Source organism: Mesoplodon densirostris, chromosome 9, assembly GCF_025265405.1.
Source record: "Mesoplodon densirostris isolate mMesDen1 chromosome 9, mMesDen1 primary haplotype, whole genome shotgun sequence".
In the NCBI taxonomy this organism is placed as follows: domain Eukaryota; kingdom Metazoa; phylum Chordata; class Mammalia; order Artiodactyla; family Ziphiidae; genus Mesoplodon; species Mesoplodon densirostris.
The window spans coordinates 107890732-107909334 of record NC_082669.1 but is presented as its reverse complement, the minus strand read 5'-3'; the positions used below and the strand labels follow the sequence as shown (position 1 = coordinate 107909334).

General features: G+C 55.8%; 1 protein-coding gene across 5 annotated transcripts in view; it reads right to left on the bottom strand.

Moving 5' to 3' along the window:
* The window catches only part of AGAP3 (ArfGAP with GTPase domain, ankyrin repeat and PH domain 3), a 57080-nt gene extending 40302 nt beyond the window's left edge, over window positions 1-16778 (bottom strand). For 4 of the 5 annotated variants that reach the window (XM_060107480.1, XM_060107481.1, XM_060107482.1 and 1 more), the window contains exon 1: window positions 16397-16778. In XM_060107480.1, the coding sequence (XP_059963463.1) occupies window positions 16397-16724 (328 nt within the window). In that variant the 5' untranslated portion in view covers window positions 16725-16778. The remainder of the gene's footprint in view (window positions 1-16396) is intronic. The other variant, XM_060107485.1, reaches the window with a different exon arrangement.
* Between the last annotated feature and the right edge of the window lie 1825 nt (window positions 16779-18603).

The window sequence follows — 18603 nt, the reverse complement described above, 5'->3', positions numbered from 1 at the left end:
GGCACACGGACTTCTTAGTTGCAGCACGCTAACTCTTCGTCGCGGCATGCACGCGGGATCTAGTTCCCCGACCAGGGATCGAACATGGGCCCTCTGCATCGGGAGCATGGAGTCTTACCCACTGGACCACCAGGGAAGTCCCTGTCTTTGGGGTTTAAAAATCTTTTTCTTAACAATTTAGAGGAATTCTTTGTATAATAGGCATCTTAACCATTTATCTGGCATATGTACATGGCAAGCAAATTCTCCTACTCTATTCTCCAAAAGTGTAATTAAATCTGTTAATTTTGTAATTGATTATAACATCTGAACAACAAGAACCACAACAAAAATCCATGAAACAAGAGTGTTACTAAAAAATGGCAAAGGGGGCGGGGGCGGGGGCGGCCTTCTTGACAGAAGAGTACCAGCTAAGACTTGTGGAAGGAACGTCCAGATGAGAAAATCACCACGTGGCAGCCCCAACAGAACAGATTCAGGCACCATCACTGACGCACTGAAAACCACTGACTGAAGTTGTGGGGAGGAGTTGACTTCCAAGGTGCAGAAGTCTCAGCCTACAGATTACCGATGAATTACAAAGGGGGAGGCGATGGGCCTTCAGGATTAGGACATCTGGTAATTATGTCCTTAACATCACTAACAGCAGGGCCTGATGTGACACAATAGGAGGTATTCCTGTCAAAAGGGTTTAACCTGGATCTCATCAAGCCCCTGAGCTCACTTCAGGTCATAGGCAGCAAGCAGGATACAGGCACAAGTTAAATAACGCCAAGCAGCCACAGCGCCCGAATCAGAGCACAACCTTCTACAAGAAAACTGCCCCCAGACTCTTCAACGGTCTGTGTGATAAACCGGTCAGAATGGCCATCATTAAAAAGTCTACAGGGTTCCCTGGTGGCGCAGTAGTTAAGAATCCACCTGCCAATGCAGGGGACACGGGTTCGAGCCCTGGTCCGGGAGGATCCCACATGCTGCGTAGCAACTAAGCCCGTGCACCACAACTACTGAGCCTGTGCTCTAGAGCCGGCGAGCCACAACTACTGAAGCCCATGCGCCTAGAGCCCGTGCTCCCCAACAAGAGAAGCCACCGCAATGAGAAGCTCATGCACTGCAACAAAGAGTAGGCCCTGCTTGCTGCAACTAGAGAAAGCCCGCGTGCAGCATCAAAGACCCAACACAGCCAAAAATAAATAAATAAATAAATTTATATTAAAATAAAGAAGTCTACAAATAATAAATGCTGGAGAGGGTGTGGAGAGAAGGGAACCCTCCTACACTGTTGGTGGGAATGTAAATTGGTGCAGCCACTATGGAGAACAGTATGGAGGCTCCTCAAAAAACTAAAAATAGATCTGCCATATGACCCAGCAATTCCACTCCTGGGCATATACCCAGACAAAACTATAATACGAAAAGATACATGCACCCCTATGTTCATAGCAGCACTATTCACAATAGCCAAGACATGGAAGCAACCTAAACGTCCATCGACAGATGAATGGATAAAGATGTGGTATATATATACAATGGGATACTACTCAGCCATAAAAAAGAATGCTGGGGCGAAGTGAGAGTAGCACTGACATATATACACTACTAAATGTAAAATAGCTAGAGGGAAGCAGACACATAGCACAGGGAGATCAGCTCGGTGCTTTGCGATGACCTAGAGGGGTGGGATAGGGAGGGTGGGAGGGAGGCTCAAGAGGGAGGGGATATGGGTATATATGTATGCATATGGCTAACTAACTTTGTTGTACAACAGAAACTAACACAGCGTTGTGAAGCAATTATACTCCGATAAAGATGTACTAAAAAAAAAAAAAGAAAGAAAAAAAAAAAGAGGGGCTTCCCTGGTGGCGCAGTGGTTAAGAATCTGCCTGACTGCAGAGGACACTGGTTCGAGCCCTGGTCCAGGAAGATCCAACATACCGTGGAGCAAATAAGGCCATGCGCCGCAGCTGCTGAGCCCATGTGCCACAACTACTAGAGCCCACGCTCTGCAACAAGAGAAGCCACCACAATGAGAAGCCCGAGCACCACAACGAAGAGTAGCCCCCGCTCGCCGCAACTAGAGAAAGCTTGCGCGCAGCAACGAAGACCCAACACAGCCAAAATAAATAAAATAAAATAAAATAATTTATTAAAAAAAAAGAATAAAATAATGCTATTGGCAGCAACATGGATGGACCTAGAGATTATCATACTAAGTGAAGTAAGTCAGAAAGAGAAAGACAAATACCATATGATATCACTTATATGTGGAATCTAAGACATGACACAAACTTATCTACGAAACAGAAACAGACTCAGACATAGAGAACAGACTTGTGATTGCCAAGGAGGTGTGGGTAGGGGAGGGAGTGTTGGGAGTTTGGGATCAGTAGATGCAAACCATTATACATAGGATGGATAAACAACTCCTATTGTAAAGCACAGGGAACTATATTCATTATCCTGTGATAAACCATAATGGAAAAGTATATGAAAGAGAATATATTTATATATAACTGAGTCACTTTGCTGCAGAGCAGAAATTAACACAACATTGTAAATAAACTATACTTCAATAAATTTTTTTTAAATATTAAAAAAAAAGAGTCTGTGGTGGGGAAAGGCATCACGATGGATCCTGTGCCATCCTGATCCCATCCTGATTTGGAAAAACAAAGAGGTTATTATATAAGGCACGTGGGGGTTACTTGAGGACATCTGGTTATGGATGAGCTAGTCAACGATGGTTGAGAGTTCTCACTCATCTTTTTAGGTGTGATGCTGGTATTACATGATGTAGGACCGTCTGTTCATAGGAAATGCCTGCTGGAGTGCCTGGGGGGAAGCACCCACAACTACTGACCATCACCTCCACCGAAATATGTGTGTGTGAGAAACAGAAGGAAAGCAAATGGGGTAAATGTTAACTATGAATCATTCAAGGTGGTCATTTTTCAAAATAAAAGGCTTTGGGAAAAATCTGTCTGTCTTTCCCTCTATAAATTCTGGGTTTCCTGTCTGGCTTAAGGGGACACCTCTTATCCCAAGATTAGACAATATTCTTTTAACTTTCTTCTGTATTTTTAAGAGCTTTATCTTTTTCGTGGTGCAGCAGTGCATGCCGGCTCAGAACACAGGATCTGAGAACGGACTCCCTGGGTCCAGGTCCTGCCTCTGCCATTGTGAGGCGAGCAACCTTGGGCAAATTCCTTTACATCTCTGTGCGTCAGTTTCCTCATCTGCAAGATGGGGATGATAACACCCCAGGAGTGTCTTGAGACTTACAAGCAAGCGTGGAGGGCAGAGCCTGGCACATCAGGAGCACCAACAGAAAGCTATTCTTTTGAGTTCTTTCTGAGATCCCAGATCTGATGCAGCCACGCTTCGTTCAGAACCCTGCAGCTCCCTGTCACCTGAAGCAAAAGCTGTCAATCTTCTGATGTCTGCAGCACAAACAAAGTGCTGGAGTGTGGGGTGGCACATCTGAATAGTTTAAAAACACGCTACGCCAGCAATTTTCATAATAAAATCACGACTCTGGTAAAACAGCGTCTAGTGGTGCCTATCAAAGCAGCCAGGCATGCCACAGGGCTCCCCCCACGTCCCTCCACGCTGGGTCACTGGGTAGAAACCCCATCGAGGCCCTGGCGTGTGGCGCGCTCTTTTGGAAATACGATTCTTCTTTGGTGCCAACTCAGCATCACCCAGCCCATCCTCTCCTGCTCGGAGCAGAGGGACAGCCCACTCCCAGCTGGGCTGCACCAGGCAGCACTGGGACCTGTACCCCCGCGTGCCGCCCAAATCAATGTTACCCTTGATCGGGTTCAGGGGGCACCCTGGAAGGAAAGGCAGTGGCAATGCCCAAGGCACCCAGTTCAGAATTCAGAAGGGCCTCCCCCCTCCTCCCCCCACCCCACGGCTGCCCACAGCTCCCTCCGCCTGGACCACCCAGCCCTCACTCTCCAGGACGGATTTTCTCTTGCAGACAGAGGGGAAGGACTCTCTCCCGTGCCCCCGGGGACCCTGCCCCCTCAGTGGGTCTGTGTTAAGCTGTTTGGACTTGGGTCAGGGTCTCCGTATCTACGCCACTGGTGCCCCCAACCTGGACACAACTGACTGCCCTGGACCTGCACGGGGCCTGTTCCCCCTGCACCCATGGGAGAGACCCAGGTGGTGGCCGGTGTCCCTCCCTTGGCCTCACACCCACTGTCGCCAGGCGAGGGTCACACAGTTGGGGCGGAACGTGGCCGCCTCCCGGGGCCGCAGCCCAGGGCAGCTTTCTCCCCGGGCAGGTTGCGGGGGTTAGGGCGGCCAGTCAGAAACACATGCCGGAAAGCAAGACACCTTGCTCTCGAGGACCTGGCCGCTCCGGCCCAGCTCTGACGCCTGGAGGAAGAGGGCAGAGAACTCCACGCACCGCCCCTCGTCCTGGTCACCCCAGTGCCGGGGAGGCACAGGCTCGCGGCCCAGACTCTGTGGGGAGGCACAGGCCTCAGAGAGAGAAGTTAGGCCCCTCCACAGACGGCCCCCTCCCCACCCTGCTCTGGGGGCTGCCAAGCTCCGCCTCAGGGGCCTCACAGGCCCCCTGCCCTGGGCTGCTCGGGGCCCCACGGGCAGTACCGTGGCCCTGGAGGGGAAGGAGCAGCGTGATACAGGCGAGGGCTCCCTGAGCCACCTCCAGGTCCAACAGGGCCCCTGGGCTGGGTACAGAGCAGGAGGGCCCTTGTTTGGTCACTGGTACCTGCCAGGCTGGTACTGGGCTGGGGGCCTGAGGCCCACCGGCCACCGGCTCAGTGTCCAGAAGGAAAGCAGCAGATGAGGCCGACACCAGCTTGGGGCCAGCCAGGGGAGACTAGGGGCTGGGGAGGGACACGCAACAGACCAGGGCCTCGAACGGGAAAGGTGGGTGATGGAGGCAGGTTTAGATCCCAGCTCTTCTCGCAGGTAAAGGGCAGTAATGGCCCTGGAGGGGCTGCCGTGCGCTCAGGGCCCACTGAGAGAAGCACGGCTCAAGGGCCACAGCCGACAGGGGATGGAGGGTACCCAGGAAGGGAGGTGAGAGCCTGTTAGCACAGTTTCAGGATGGCGTGTCCCCCCCACCCCCCAGAGAGTGACAGCCTGGGAGAGAATGAGAGCTCTGCAGGCTGATAGGCTCTGTCTTCTCTGGGTTGGCTGGAGGGGCCTCAGGACATCCCATCCAAGATGTCAGTCACCAAGGGCCTGCTAAAGGCAGAGAGCTGCCCAGCCCAGCCCATTGGCAGGGTCCCTGCTGGCTCCCCGGACAAAGGTTAACAAGAGGGGGTTGGTGAATGCAGTACAACAGGATGCTCCTTCCTGGGTGGCTCTACAAGCATCTCATCTCCAAGCAGAGGGGGGAGGGGGAAGGTCTCCTTATTTCACGGCCCGGAAGTGGACTGAGAGACGGAGCAAGGAAGCCAACCCAGGTTGCCGGCTGAGAGGGGCCTTATTCTGTGCCACGTGTTTCCAGAGAGTACGTGGACGTTTACGAACGTTTCGCTATTACATACACGTGACTCAGCCTAAAGACAAAACACAAACCAAAAAAAAAAAAGCTTACAAAAACAGCTCCTGCCTAAGACAGCAGGATGGGGTGAGGGGAATATTGTGACTTTGCTGGTGACACATCCTGGCACAACTGCTGTGGGTCACGGCTGACAGGGACATGGCCAGGATCACCCAGCCCGCCTCTCCTGTGAGCTGGAAGGAGACTACCACCGTGAAGTGCAAAGGCCCGGGGCCTCACCCCGCCCTGCTGCTCAACAGTGACCTTGAATCCCTGGTAGGTGGCTTCCACCCTCTCTGGTCCACAGAGCGAGGGCTGGGCTTACAGTCTGCACGGCTGGCTGGCTGGCCGGCCTACATATCGGCACCCTATTCCCTAGTGGTCTGCACTTCACAATCCAGCACTTTAGTCCATCAAGCGTGAGGAGGATACGCAGAGGCCAGCCAGTCCACGGACTGTGCTGTTCACACGAGCTCTGCCCAGCAACAGGCTCGCTGTCTGGCACGTCCACTCCCGGTCAGGCCCTCCGGCCCTTGCCCCCAAGCAGATGGAAGAGCCTTTCCCTGCCACCTCCCTTCCCCTCACCCTAATTCAGGATTATCCTCAGGCTGTGATGCAGAGGGGGCGGGCGTGGATTAAGTAGGGCAGAGCGGCAGCCACGTGGGATGAAACCGCCAAACCCAAGTGACGCGAGCCACGCTGGGGCCCGTGGGCAACACACTCTCAACCAAGACGCTGACTAAGAAGAGCCTGGATGTGATCCCCCCAACAGACACGCGCCCTCTCCTCCAGCTTCTTGCAAAACGGCGGGGTCTGGGCTCACTCCCCACCTTCCGCCTTGAGCAAAACTGTGTGAATCTCGGTTCCAAAACTTGAGAACCCCTGGACGGGAACACGTTTCGGGGCCGAGTCCCCTCAACGGTAGTTGTGCTTCCGGGTTTTAAGAAAATCCACGGAGGGCCTCCCTGGTGGCGCAAGTGGTTGAGAGTCCGCCTGCCGATGCAGGGGATACGGGTTCGTGCCCCGGTCTGGGAGGATCCCATATGCCGCGGAGCGGCTGGGCCCGTGAGCCATGGCCGCTGAGCCTGCGCGTCCGGAGCCTGCGCATCCGGAGCCTGTGCTCCGCAACGGGGGAGGCCACAACAGTGAGAGGCCCGCATACCGCAAAAAAAAAAAAAAAAAAAAAAAAAAAAGAAAATCCACGGTGACAAAAAACTACTGTGACTTCAGTAACACTTCTAAATAGATTTATCTGCTACCCATCACCACGGCCTGAGCAGGTACTCAGGAGTGTTTGTTGAATGACTGAAGGAAAACGGCAGGATATACATGAAAGGCACGTTACTTAAAAAATTTTAATATGATACTTTAGAAAGATGAATCCAAAAGGATATACTTCTGTATTCAATTTTTCCAACAGACAGGAATTCTTTTGTTACCTTATAGGCTAAAATTAGAGCTGCTCTTCCAATACCAGAGACACTGGCCATGCACGGCTCTTGAGCACTTGAAATGCGGCCAGTCCAAATGGAGAGGCACTGAGCGGGTGAAACACAGTTTGAAGACTTAGTTGCAAAAAGAATGTAAGATGTCTCATTAAAAATTGTTATATTAATTAATTATTTATTTATTTTATTTAATTTTTGGCTGTGTTGGGTCTTCGTTGCTGCGCGCAGGCCTTTCTCTATTTGCAGTGAGCGGGGGCTACTCTTCATTTGCAGTGCACGGGCTCCTCACTGCAGTGGCTTCTCTTGTTACGGAGCACGGGCTCTAGGCGCACGAGCTTCAGTAGTTGTGGCTCGCGGGCTCCAGAGCGCAGGCTCAGTAGTTGTGGCGCACGAGCTTAGTTGCTCCGGGGCATGTGGGATCTTCCCGGACGAGGGATCGAACCAGGCGGATTCTTAACCACTGCGCCACCAGGGAAGCCCCGTTATATTAATTTGTTAATTGCACATTGAAATGATAATATTTCAGATACAATGGGTTAAATAAAACGCATTACTAAAGATAATTTTTTTTTGCTTTCTTAATATGACTACTTGAAAATTTAAATTTACACATGACTCACATGTGTAATTGGCGCTGAATTAGAGGAAATAGTTTAATCGATGGGCAAGCAATCAGATGAAAGCAATGCTGGGTGCCTGTGTGACACACTCCTTGTGACCAGCTGTGGTCCAGGGTCTGCTCCAATCAGCTGGAACGTCAGACAAGTCCGGACCTGACACCCCTCCCTGGGGCCTGCCAGGCTAAACCAACTTACCCCAGACTCTGCCCCGCCAGGTTCTCCCGTTCGCCCGCTCAGGTTCAGGGAGCGTGACTGGGGAGCCACCGCTGCAGGTGCCACGAGGGACACTCCCTCCCTCCCTGAGTCCTCCCCGCAGCCCTGCAAAGGCTGGAGCCACTGTGAACACTTCCGAGGGGCCGGGGCTGGTCTAAAAGCTTTGCACACGTTAACATACTTCACTGTCACACCTACACAATGAGATGGGTGCTTGTTAAACTCATATTAGCAACAAGGAAGCCAAGGAACTAGCCCAACAAGGAAGCCAACACACAGAAAGGTTACACCACTACTAAGTTAGGAATGTAAATCTAGGCAGCCTGGCTCCAGAGCCGGATTGTACCCACTACCCTATACAGACTGTGACAGAGAAGGAATGACACCAGGCTCCATTCTACTACATCATCCAACCTAAAACAGTCTAGAAGACTCTAGAAGCAATAACCAAGACGAGTGGGGCTTCAGAGGGACTGAAAGCCACCAAATCATCACAGTGCTTCTTAGCAAAGGGCCTTCATCTAGGGCCTGTTTAACCAAGAGAGTTCTCTGGGCAGGGAAGTGCATCTGCCTCTCCCTGGAAGAGACCACACGCAGAGGAGGGGCCGGGAGCTCCCACCACGAGCAGAGCAGGAGCCCTGAGTGGGGTCCAGCTCTCCCGGCCTCCCAGCCCTGCCGCACACACAGACCCACAGACACACACGGAGAGGCCGTGACTGGGCTCGAATCCCACTCTACCAGCTTGGGCTCCAGGTTCGCAAGCCAACAAAGCATCAAATTAAAAGGCAAAAGAGAAACTGCTGTGGGCGGGTGCACCAACAGTGGCAAGGAGGGGTCTGACAAACAAGAAAGAGAAAGAAAATACACGCTATAAACAGGCACGAGAACAGTAAAGGCACATACATCCCTCCGGGACCATGTGCTGAGGGCTCACCCACCTCGGTGCCCAGGGCCCCGGGAGGGCCAGAGTGCCGCCAGAGAGATCAAGACCGCGGCTCCCCTCCAGCAAACAGCAATGTATGCCTGATCTATGTTTGCATATTAAAACTGCCCTACACAGGGGCTTCCCTGGCGGTCCAGTGGTCAAGACGCTGCGCTTCCACTGTAGGGAGTGTGGGTTCGATCCCTGGTGGGGGAACTAAGATCCCACATACCGCACAGCCAAAAAAATCCAAAACCAAAAACAAAACGATCTTACACATATTAAGAGAAAGAGTAACAAACTACGAGGAAGATGAATAAAGGATATGAAGGGAATTCAACAAAATACAACAACCAAAAACATTCTGTTTCATGTTGACTCTCACTAGTAATCAGGTACACACAAGATAAAACAACAACAAAAATCATTTCATCATTTCTCTTCACCTTTCAAGTGGACAGGGTGGGCAGGGAGAAGGCAGTCTCTGCCCCAGGGACACGGGAAGGGCCTTCCTACAGGGCAGTGTGGCGCACAGAGAAAGTCCCCAAAAGGTCGTGCGTGCCCGACGGCCCCACTGTTTTCTTCCACTTGGGAATTTGTCCAAAGGAAATAATCAGACAAGTGTGCAAAGATCTAGGTACCAGGAGATTTGGATCAACTGCACGCAGCCTCTCAGCTCACCACGAGCAGGCACTGGGTGCTCGCTCTGTGCCAGGCACCGCTGTTGGCACCTGCCGCGCCTATCCCCATCACACTGTCACTACCCCTCCTTCTCACCTGAGGAAACTCAGGTACAGAGGCGATGACCAGGCAGCGTGTGTCATATGCTGTGCACAAGAAGGCAGCCTCAGAACCTCCCACTGAACGGGGTCTGCCCTCCCTGGACCAGGGACCCAAGACGGAGATGGTCCAAATGCTTGAGGGCGCGGTCACAGCAAGCTGTGCAGATGAAACCAGAACTGGGTTCTAGGAGAACAGGCCGGGGGCATTGGGGGCGCCTTTATGACTTGCCCGAGTTCTCACAGCCAGTCGGCAGCAGAACAGGAATGAGAACTCAGGTATCCCAACTGCCCCGCAGGGAGCTGCCAGACGGGTGCATGAACACAGATGCCTTTCCTGAAACTGCGACTCTGGTTCCCCTTCTCCCAGTGGAGTATTTCCCACAGAAGTCCCACTTTTGCTGTGAAACGCCAAGAGTATCATCAATCATAGAGCAGTAGATAGTAGATATATATAGGAGAGAAAGCAGATGGGAAAGACACCATCAGACAGACAGACAACAGCAGGTACCTCGGGAAGGGGCGGGGGGCACACATTTCTTCGACTTCCTTTCCACATTTGAATGTGTGATAACCAGCATGCATTATTTTTGTCATTTAAACACATATTTAGGGGCTTCCCTGGTGGCGCAGTGGTTAAGAATCCGCCCGCCAATGCAGGGGTGACGGGTTCGAGCCCTGGTCCGGGAAGATCCCACATGCCGCGGAGCAACTAAGCCCGTGCGCCACAACTACTGAGCCTGCGCTCTAGAGCCCACGAGCCACAACTACTGAAGTCCGTGCACCTAGAGCCTGTACTCCACAACAAGAGAAGCCACCGCAATGAGAAGCCCGCGCACCACAACGAAGAGTAGCCCCCACTCACTGCAACTAGAGAAAGCCCACGCGCAGCAATGAAGACCCAACGTAGCCAAAAATTAATTAATTAATTAAAAAATAAGTTATTAAAAAAAATAAACATGTACTTAAAATTTTTAAATATTCAAATATTTTGGAGTATTTCTTGACCAAGCATCTTTCTCCTACACACAACATCCATGCTGCTCACAGAAGGTAGAGCCCCCCTCCAAGAGCGACCATTCAGTTGGGGATTCAAGACACTCAGAAGAAAACCACGGCAGGAGAGAAGAGCTCTGGGTCACCCTGAAGTGATACTCTAAAAGCTTCCAAAAGTTCAACTCGAGGTCGAAACCTTGCCTGAGAGGCAGCCAGAAGGGCTGACTGGGTGTCCAGCCTGGTCCAGCAAAGCTCCGTCAGCCCACCCATGTGAGGGGAAGAGCCCCAGGCCTGGAGTTGGAAAACCAGGCAGAGTCCCTGGCTGTGCCGCTCCTGTGTGGCCTTGGGAAGTGACTCCATCTCAGTCCTAGGAGATCTCCTTTGCAAAATGGAGATGATACCTGCATACCGGAGAAGACTGCAAAGGATTGCAGAGGCCTCGTGACCATCTCCAGCAGGCAGGGGAGGAATGCCAACTGGTGGAACACTGCACAGCCCACGGTCCCCATCCTCAAAGCAGGAGACCCTGGTCACCTCCCGCTCCCGCTTCCATAACCCTAGAGCTCAGCTCCAGGCGCCACAATGAGCTGCCCCGCACCCATGGCCTGCGCGGTGGAAGTTGGCTCGGCGTCAGGAGGAACGCTCTCCGGTTCAACTAATCTCGAGTTACCTGCCTATTAGAAAGAGAATGGGGGCAAAAGCCACAGGGTCCCGAGTGGGTGTTCAGGAGATGCTGAGCGGAGACACAGGAGTTCTCAGGGCCCCGGGCCTGCCTCCCCCAAGCTAGGGTCTCCTTCCCCCTCCATTCCTGAGGTTCTGAGGCCAGAGGCCCGCTGACAGCTGCTAGGGAGGGCTCACGGTCAAATGTACGGCGCGGACACTGAGAGCTCATTAAGCCGCCTCTGCTGCCTGCTCTCCCGGTGGCCCTACTCCCTCTGATCCAGCCGGCGCCGCACAGACAGTCAGTTCTCAAATGCAACCAGCTCTCAAATATGACCCGCCGGTTGGCTCCTTCTTCGACCCTCCCGTGACAGCCCACCTCCTGCAGGCTTAAGCGTCACTGCGTATGGCCTCCTGGAACAAGGTGAGGTGTAAACGAGTTCATACAGGATAAAGCATTCAAAACTCCCGAACCAGGGTCCTCCTGCCTGTCCCCCGTGGACTCAATGCTCCGGGCACACAGACCAGCCTGCTGTTCCTTGAACCCCGACCCTTGCTGCCTTTGCCAACCTGTTCCCTCTGCATGGAGCATCTCTCAGACTGTGCGCCTGGCACACACATTCAGTTAAAGAAATAACTGGTAGAGGAGAGTTAGGGTATGTGCCAGCCACAGGGTGTTGACGAGCAAGGACCGTCTTATCTAGACGGCGTCTTCCACCTGGCAGAGAGCTGGAGCGCAGTGAAGGAGGGCTGAATGCGGGGTGGGGAGGCTGCACCTCGAGGCTGCCCAAGTCCCTGCAGGCTTGGGGTCTTGACAAGGCTTCCCCAGTCTCTCATCTCCGCCCTGCTTTTCTTAAAACCCAGCCTTTATTCCTGCCCCTCCCAATCCCCCCGCCGGCACCTCCTACAGGCTGATCCATTCACCTTCAGGGTCCAGAGCGCTGGCTCAGCCCCTCCCTCCCCTCCTGCTCTCCACTGTGCTAGACGCCACTGGACCACACAGTAGGAGCTAAATAAATGCATCTGGAACAAACGCAGCTTTCCCAGGCCACAGGCACCCAAACGCAGCTTTCCCAGGCCACGGGCACCCACACCGATATCCTCTTTTTCAGAATTCCTAGAGCTCTTCTGTGCAAAGTCCTAGATAACCAGTCTCCCACCAGGCACTCATTCCCCAAACCAGCTAATCACCAGAATGGGCTGGGGAAGTTACAAATGCAGATCCCTGGGCCCCCGTCCCAAACCCACAGAATCAAATCCCTTGGAGGGAGCCTCAGAAATGCATACTTGATGGGACTTCCTTGGTGGCGCAGCGGTGAAGACTCTGCGTTCCCAATGCGGGGGGCCCGGGTTCGATCCCTGGTCAGGGAACTAGATCCCACATGCATGCCACAACTAAGAGTTCGCATGCCACAACTAATGAGCCCATGTGCTGCAACTAAGGAGCCGGTGCAACCAAATAAATAAATGTTAAAAAAAAAAAAAAAAAAAAGAAAAGAAATGCATACTTGAGCAAGTCCTACAGGTGAGGATTACCAGCCGGCTGGGGAATGCCCACCCCGAGGAGCAGGCAGAAGAGCATCAGCTCAGGAGAGGGCTTCTCTGTCTCCAAAACATACACAATTCTTCTCTCTGCACCAGAGTGCTGTTGCTGGGATCTAGTCACAGCACACAGATGAAACAGGGGACAAACTCTAGAGCCCTGGGCAGGCCTGCAGGGAAGGATGTGGATGCTGAGGCTGCCCCTTCCGACTGCCCCGCCCACAGCTCCGGACCCCCTTCTCTCTTCAGCCTAATTTTGAACCAGACAGGAAAACCCACACCTCTTTTTACCTGAGTCCTTTCAGAATGTTATCAAGCCCGGAGCCCACAGAGGCAGGCAGACGGTGCCTCTGTGAGTGAGGGGGGAACAGGCCAGCTGGGGTGCTGGCCCGTCCAAGGAATTTCACTGCTTCAAAACCCCTGGGGGAAAACCAAGGGCCACGGGAACAAGTCACCCAGTTGACAAAGCCGGGTTCCTGCCACAGCAGTAGCCTCCCGGGGCCACAGTGCGCTTCCAGGCCCTCCATGCGGGCCTCCCCTTGGGCAGACCTCCCCAGGTTCACATCTACTCAGGGACAAGCCTGCCTTTCCAGGCCACCTGCTGGGACCCCAAGGGCTGCTTCTCCCAACACCTCATCCTGGCTTCTGGCTCACTTGGCCCAGCATCCCTGTGTTCTGCGTGCCCAGACTGTGCCCCATCTGGACCAAGGCCTGGCTCCTTCGTGTCCTCTTTCTAGGACACAGCCAGGACACCCGAGCAAGCCCCGGGAGTGCCCCTCCCTGCAGGTCCCTTGCTTCTCTGAGCCCCGGTGTCCCCACCAGGGAGGTGAGAGTGGCTCAAAGGCTCCGCACGCAGTGGACTGTCTATCCCTCCGTCCCAGCTCCTGGGGACATTTCGCTCGTTCCTTAAGACCGAAGGGTGGACAGGTTTTCTCTTTCCTTGGCCTTTGGTGGGAAAAGGAACTCCCTCCCTCCAGATCCTGTCCTGAAACACAGGAAAGCTCAAAGTTCCTCTGCTTTTTCCTGCCCTGGCCACGGGGTGAGAGGGGCTGAGGCAAGCAGACAGAGAGAATACAGGAGGGCAAGGTGCCACCACGCTTCCTCAGTCCCCAATGCATCCTGACCGCATCTCCGCAGTCACCTTCAGGGCTCAAACGCACCCTTCGCTAAAGTATTACTGAGTGAGGCTTCTTACACACTAGGAAAATGTCATCCCTTCCCCCTAAGAGGCTCACCCCTAGGAAACACAGGATCAGCCTCCCAGGCGATGAATGTGTTTATGTAACAGTCTCGACCCAAGTCCGCTGGGCCCTGGCAGGGGCCTCGGTCAGGCTCAGAGAGTGAGCAGGGAAACGCCCGCCAGAGAAGCGGCTGCCCTCCCTCCACTGAGAAAGAAGGTGCCGACGCGGCTTTGCAGGACAGCGGCAATATGGTTTGGCAGATGGGGAGAGGAAAGATATACGGCAGAAATTGGAGGAGTTTTCTGGGGGTTTTTTTGTTTTTTTTTTTGATGCCTGCCTACAGCAGAAAAGCTGGGGCGACAGGAGTGGGAAAGCAAGGGTGAGGTGGGTAATAAAGATGGGTTCCAAGAGAGAGGCTGGAAAAAAAGAGGGGAGAAGGAAGAAAGAGGTGGGAGGCCTTGCCAAGAAAGAGCAGGGAAGTAGGGACCAGGAGAGCTGGGAAAGGATGTGTGAGGAGCAGCTGGGCCCTGGTGACAATGAAACATCGGGTCCCAGGATCCGCAATGGTGATACCAAGCTTCCAGGCTAAGCAGACGGAATGTGGGGTACTTCCAAACCGCAATGGGGAAGTTGGTCACGGGGGAGAGCTCCAAGAGGGGAAATTCTGCCTATCATGTTGAATTCAAGATGGGGGTGAAAACCCAAGCGTGTCCCAGGAACTCTGGCCTTCACATCACGGAAGATGCCAGGCCAGAGACCTCCTGAGCTCGGGGGGCCGGGGGTACTGTTAAGGAAGCGGGAGTTAGACGTGGAATCCAGCCCAGTCCTGCCTCTCCCTGCTCTGGACGCCATCCCTCACCCCTCCTGGGGCTGTCCCACCCCCTCCAAAAGGGGCTGTGAGGGGTGGGGGAGGCATCTTGGTGCTGATCAGGAACTTACTTCCTCCGGGGAAACAGGGAAGCTGCAGGGAATGGCATTTCTTCCCCCACCCCCTCCTTCAGATCTAGGAGGAAATATTGGTCATCTCCTCTCTTTGGGGCCCCTGGCTCACACAAATGTCATCTCCTGGTCCCCAGCCACACCGATGATTCAGGCCATTTACTCAGATCCACGTTAATGAGTTTTTTTCTGTCACCTAATTAGTTCACAGTGAACTCAGCCTTGAGAGGAAAGAGATGCGATGAGAGAGAGCTGGGAAAAGGACAGAAAGAAGGCCGACGGGGATGCTACAAGAACAGAGCAGGACCCCAGCTCTAAATGGGGTCCCCTACCCCCAAAAGACCAGCTATGCCTTCCTCAGCCATGGGGACCTCTGAAAGCAGAAACGGGGTGTTCAGGTGAAGGACACCCCCAAGAGCCTCACACAATGAGAGAAAGATGGGAGTGCGGCCCTAACTCTAGAGGCCCAAGTACTGGACAGGGCCCTGCCCACAACTCCAAGTCATCGGCAAAAGGCCTTGCACTCTGCCTGCATTTCCGAACCCACCACCTGCTGGTGGGCGTCCCCCTGCAAATGGAGCCGGAGGAGGAAGCAGATGGCCCAGGACCAGGCCCATCTGCCCCACATGCGTTCAAAGGTCACCACGCCGCTGGGGTGCCTGCCTCTGCTGCCCGTCCCCACCACACCCGGGGTCGTGGTACATCTGCCAGCAGCGTGCACCCACTTTCTCTGCCCCTCAGTAGCCGAAGTCCAGGGCCCGAGAGCCTAGAGAAAGGAGCGCTGGGCAGCTCAGTGGCCCGGGGTTGTAGTCCCCGACGCCTGGCGCTGTGTCCCTGGAGGTCGGTCAGCGCCCACCAGCCCCGAGCCCGCCTCTCGAGCGGCTCCCTGGAGAGCACCGGCGGGTGCCCGGCGCGCGGGGGACCCAGCGAAGGCGCCACTGGCCCGGCCGGGGCTTCCCACGCGGCCCCGGCGCCCAAGCCCCGCGCCAGGCCTGGTCGGCGCCCGCCGGACCGCGGCAGCGTGGAGGGTGTGCGTCGGAAGAGCGAGCCTCGGCGAGCGCCACCCTCCGGGACCCGCGGGCGCTGGGCCCGGGAATACTGCCATCCACTAACGGGAGGCTCCGATCCACCGCTCCGCTGCGGGCAGGGCCGGGACAGCGGCTGAGACGCCTCTCCGGCAGCGGCCCCACCTCCCGGCCCGCCGAGGCCCTCCGCCGCGCCCACCCTCCCCGGCCATGCCTGACCAGACCTGGCCCCTGGACCCCGGAACCTCTGCGGCTCCGTGCGCACCCGTCCCCGGAGCGACACCACCCTCACGCCCTGGAGCACTAAGATCAGAAAACCTGTCCCCTGGCACGGGACCTGCCCCCAGCCCCAAAGTGTCTCCGGACGAGAAATGGCGAAGCCTGGCCGCCGGCTATGCAGCGCCAGCGATCAGCAAACCGCGTGGCCCCGACCTCAGGCGCGCGAGGACCCCCAACGGGGAGAGCGTGGCCGGAACGGGCCAGCAAAGGCCCCGGCCGGCGCCGGAGAGGCCACCGCGCCCCAGCTCCCGCAGCCCCTGGCTCAGCTCACCCTCGATGGAAATGACGTGCTCCCGGATCTGGTTCTGCAGCGCCAGGTCCTCGATGCGCTCGATCAGGTCGTAGATGGCGTAGATATTGGGATGCACGGACTCGAAGCGCTGGATCTCGGCCCGGATGGCCGCCGAGTTGGAGAGCGCGAACTGCTGGGGAGGCCCGCCGGCCAGCTGCTGCGAGGGGCCGCCGCCGCCCCCGGCCCCCGGCCCTGCGCCGCCGAACTGCCCGCCGCCCCCCGCGCCGCCGCCGCCGCCGCCGCCCCCCGGCGCCGCCAGGCTCGGCTGCTGCTGCGGGCTCTGCCCCCCGCCCGCCTGGAAGTTCATGGCTCCGGAGCCGCGGGGCCCGAGGCGGGCCCGGCCAGGTCCCTGGGCGGCGCGGCGGCAGCGGCGGCGGGCTGGCGGGCGCGCGGGGCTGGCGGGGCCGGGACTACGGAGCCGGCGGCGCGGGGCTAGTGCATGGGGCCGGGGGCCGGGGGCCGAGGCCGGGAGGCGCCGCCGCGCACGCTGTGGCCACCGCTGCCGGGCGCTTCCCGGCGCCGCGATCCCGCTGCCTGGGAGCAGCCTCCAGCGGCAACAACAACGGGACCGGGAGCGCGCGGCCCGGGCCCTCCCCCCGCGTCATGCGCACGCACCGCCGCCCCCGCCGGCTCCAGCACACGCAGCCCGAGCCCCCCTCCCCGCCGCCCCCGCCCCCGCCCCTCCTGCGCGCGGGCCCCAGCGCCCCCGCCCCTCGCTCGCTCGCTGGCTCTGCAGCCTCCACCCCCGAGTCGCGCGCTCCAGCCCCAGCGGCCGGGCCCCTCCCACCCAGCTTCGGCCCTTCCGCCTCCTCTCCAGGCCCCACCTACACCCGCCGCGAGGGCCCCTCGCTTCGAGAGGACAGCTGCTCTGCCCCCCTCCCGGCCCCGGCTGTCGCTTTGGCCTCCCTGCGCTGGTCTGGGTGGGGTGTCCGATCTCTGGGCAGTGCCCGCACAGTGCCCTGGGCCCGAGGGTACTGATGAACGCGGCTGATTGGCCGAGGAGGGTCGCCAGGCCAGGCCCAGTTGCGCCTCCCTTACCTCGCCCTGCCTCCAGTGCGGCACAGGCTCCCCTGTCCCAGGGCCCTGAGGTCAACCCTAGAGACCACGCCGACCCAGGGTTCTCTCTCAGGCCCTGCCTGGACTCTCCATTGCCGGCTGCAGCACATAGGCTGGAAATCTGGATTCCCGGATTCTATATCCAGTTCTTCCCGAGGAGAGCTTCATCTGCGGGGCCCTTGGAAATGACACTTTAAACAACAACGTCCCCACACTTATCTTCCAGCCTCTCCTAAAAGACACCCACTGCCGGACTGGGAGAGGACCAGTGAACACGGCTGGACCCCACTGAAAGGGGGAAGGAAGAAGAGAAAGGAATCAAATATTATGCCTTCTTTCCCACTCACCCCATTCAAGACACGCACCAGAGTCCACATGACTGTCTCAATTTTCTTTGTCCTCTCTCCCTTGTCTATACTGTGTTCCTGTCCACTCCTGGGGCCAGGGAGTTCCCTCAACGTCCTAGTTCCTCTGCATCCCCATTGCTAAAGCTGTATGCAGTTCTGCTAGCCACCCCCCCCCAACTTTCCTGAACCCCATAAGAGGGGGCATTTGAAGAGCACTGGTCCCAGCCAATCAGCCTGCCAGGGCTACACCCCGATGTCCTCTGGCACAGTCCTCCTTTTTACGTATCCTTCCACTTCCCAGGCCAAGCTGGGTCTTTTCCCAGCAAAAAGTTGCCCACCATTCAGCTATCTACACAACTCTACCCCAGTACCAACCCAGTCACCATTCCTAAGTTTCTTGTACCTTGCAAAGAAGCTGGTGCGAGCTAATCAACACCCGGGGCCTCCCAAGCTCCTGAGGGATGTGGGTTCTACCTACGTGCTTGACCTTAAGAATGTCTTGCACCCTCTCTGGGCTTCATCTGCAAAATACAGTGGTTGAACAAATCACCTACCCTATGTTCTGTAAGTCTAAGAGCAATATCTAACGTATCTTTTAGAAGCTTAATTAGAATTGACAGCAAGAAGTTGCACCAGGTACCTCTCAGTAGAGCTGTTGAGGGTAGAGTCCCTCAGAAATGTTGCCCCAGCAGCCAGCACATACCTGTTTTAGCACTGGTGGGCTACTTGTCTCCTTTATTAGTATATGAGCCACATGAGGGCAGGGATAGAGTCTGATTCACT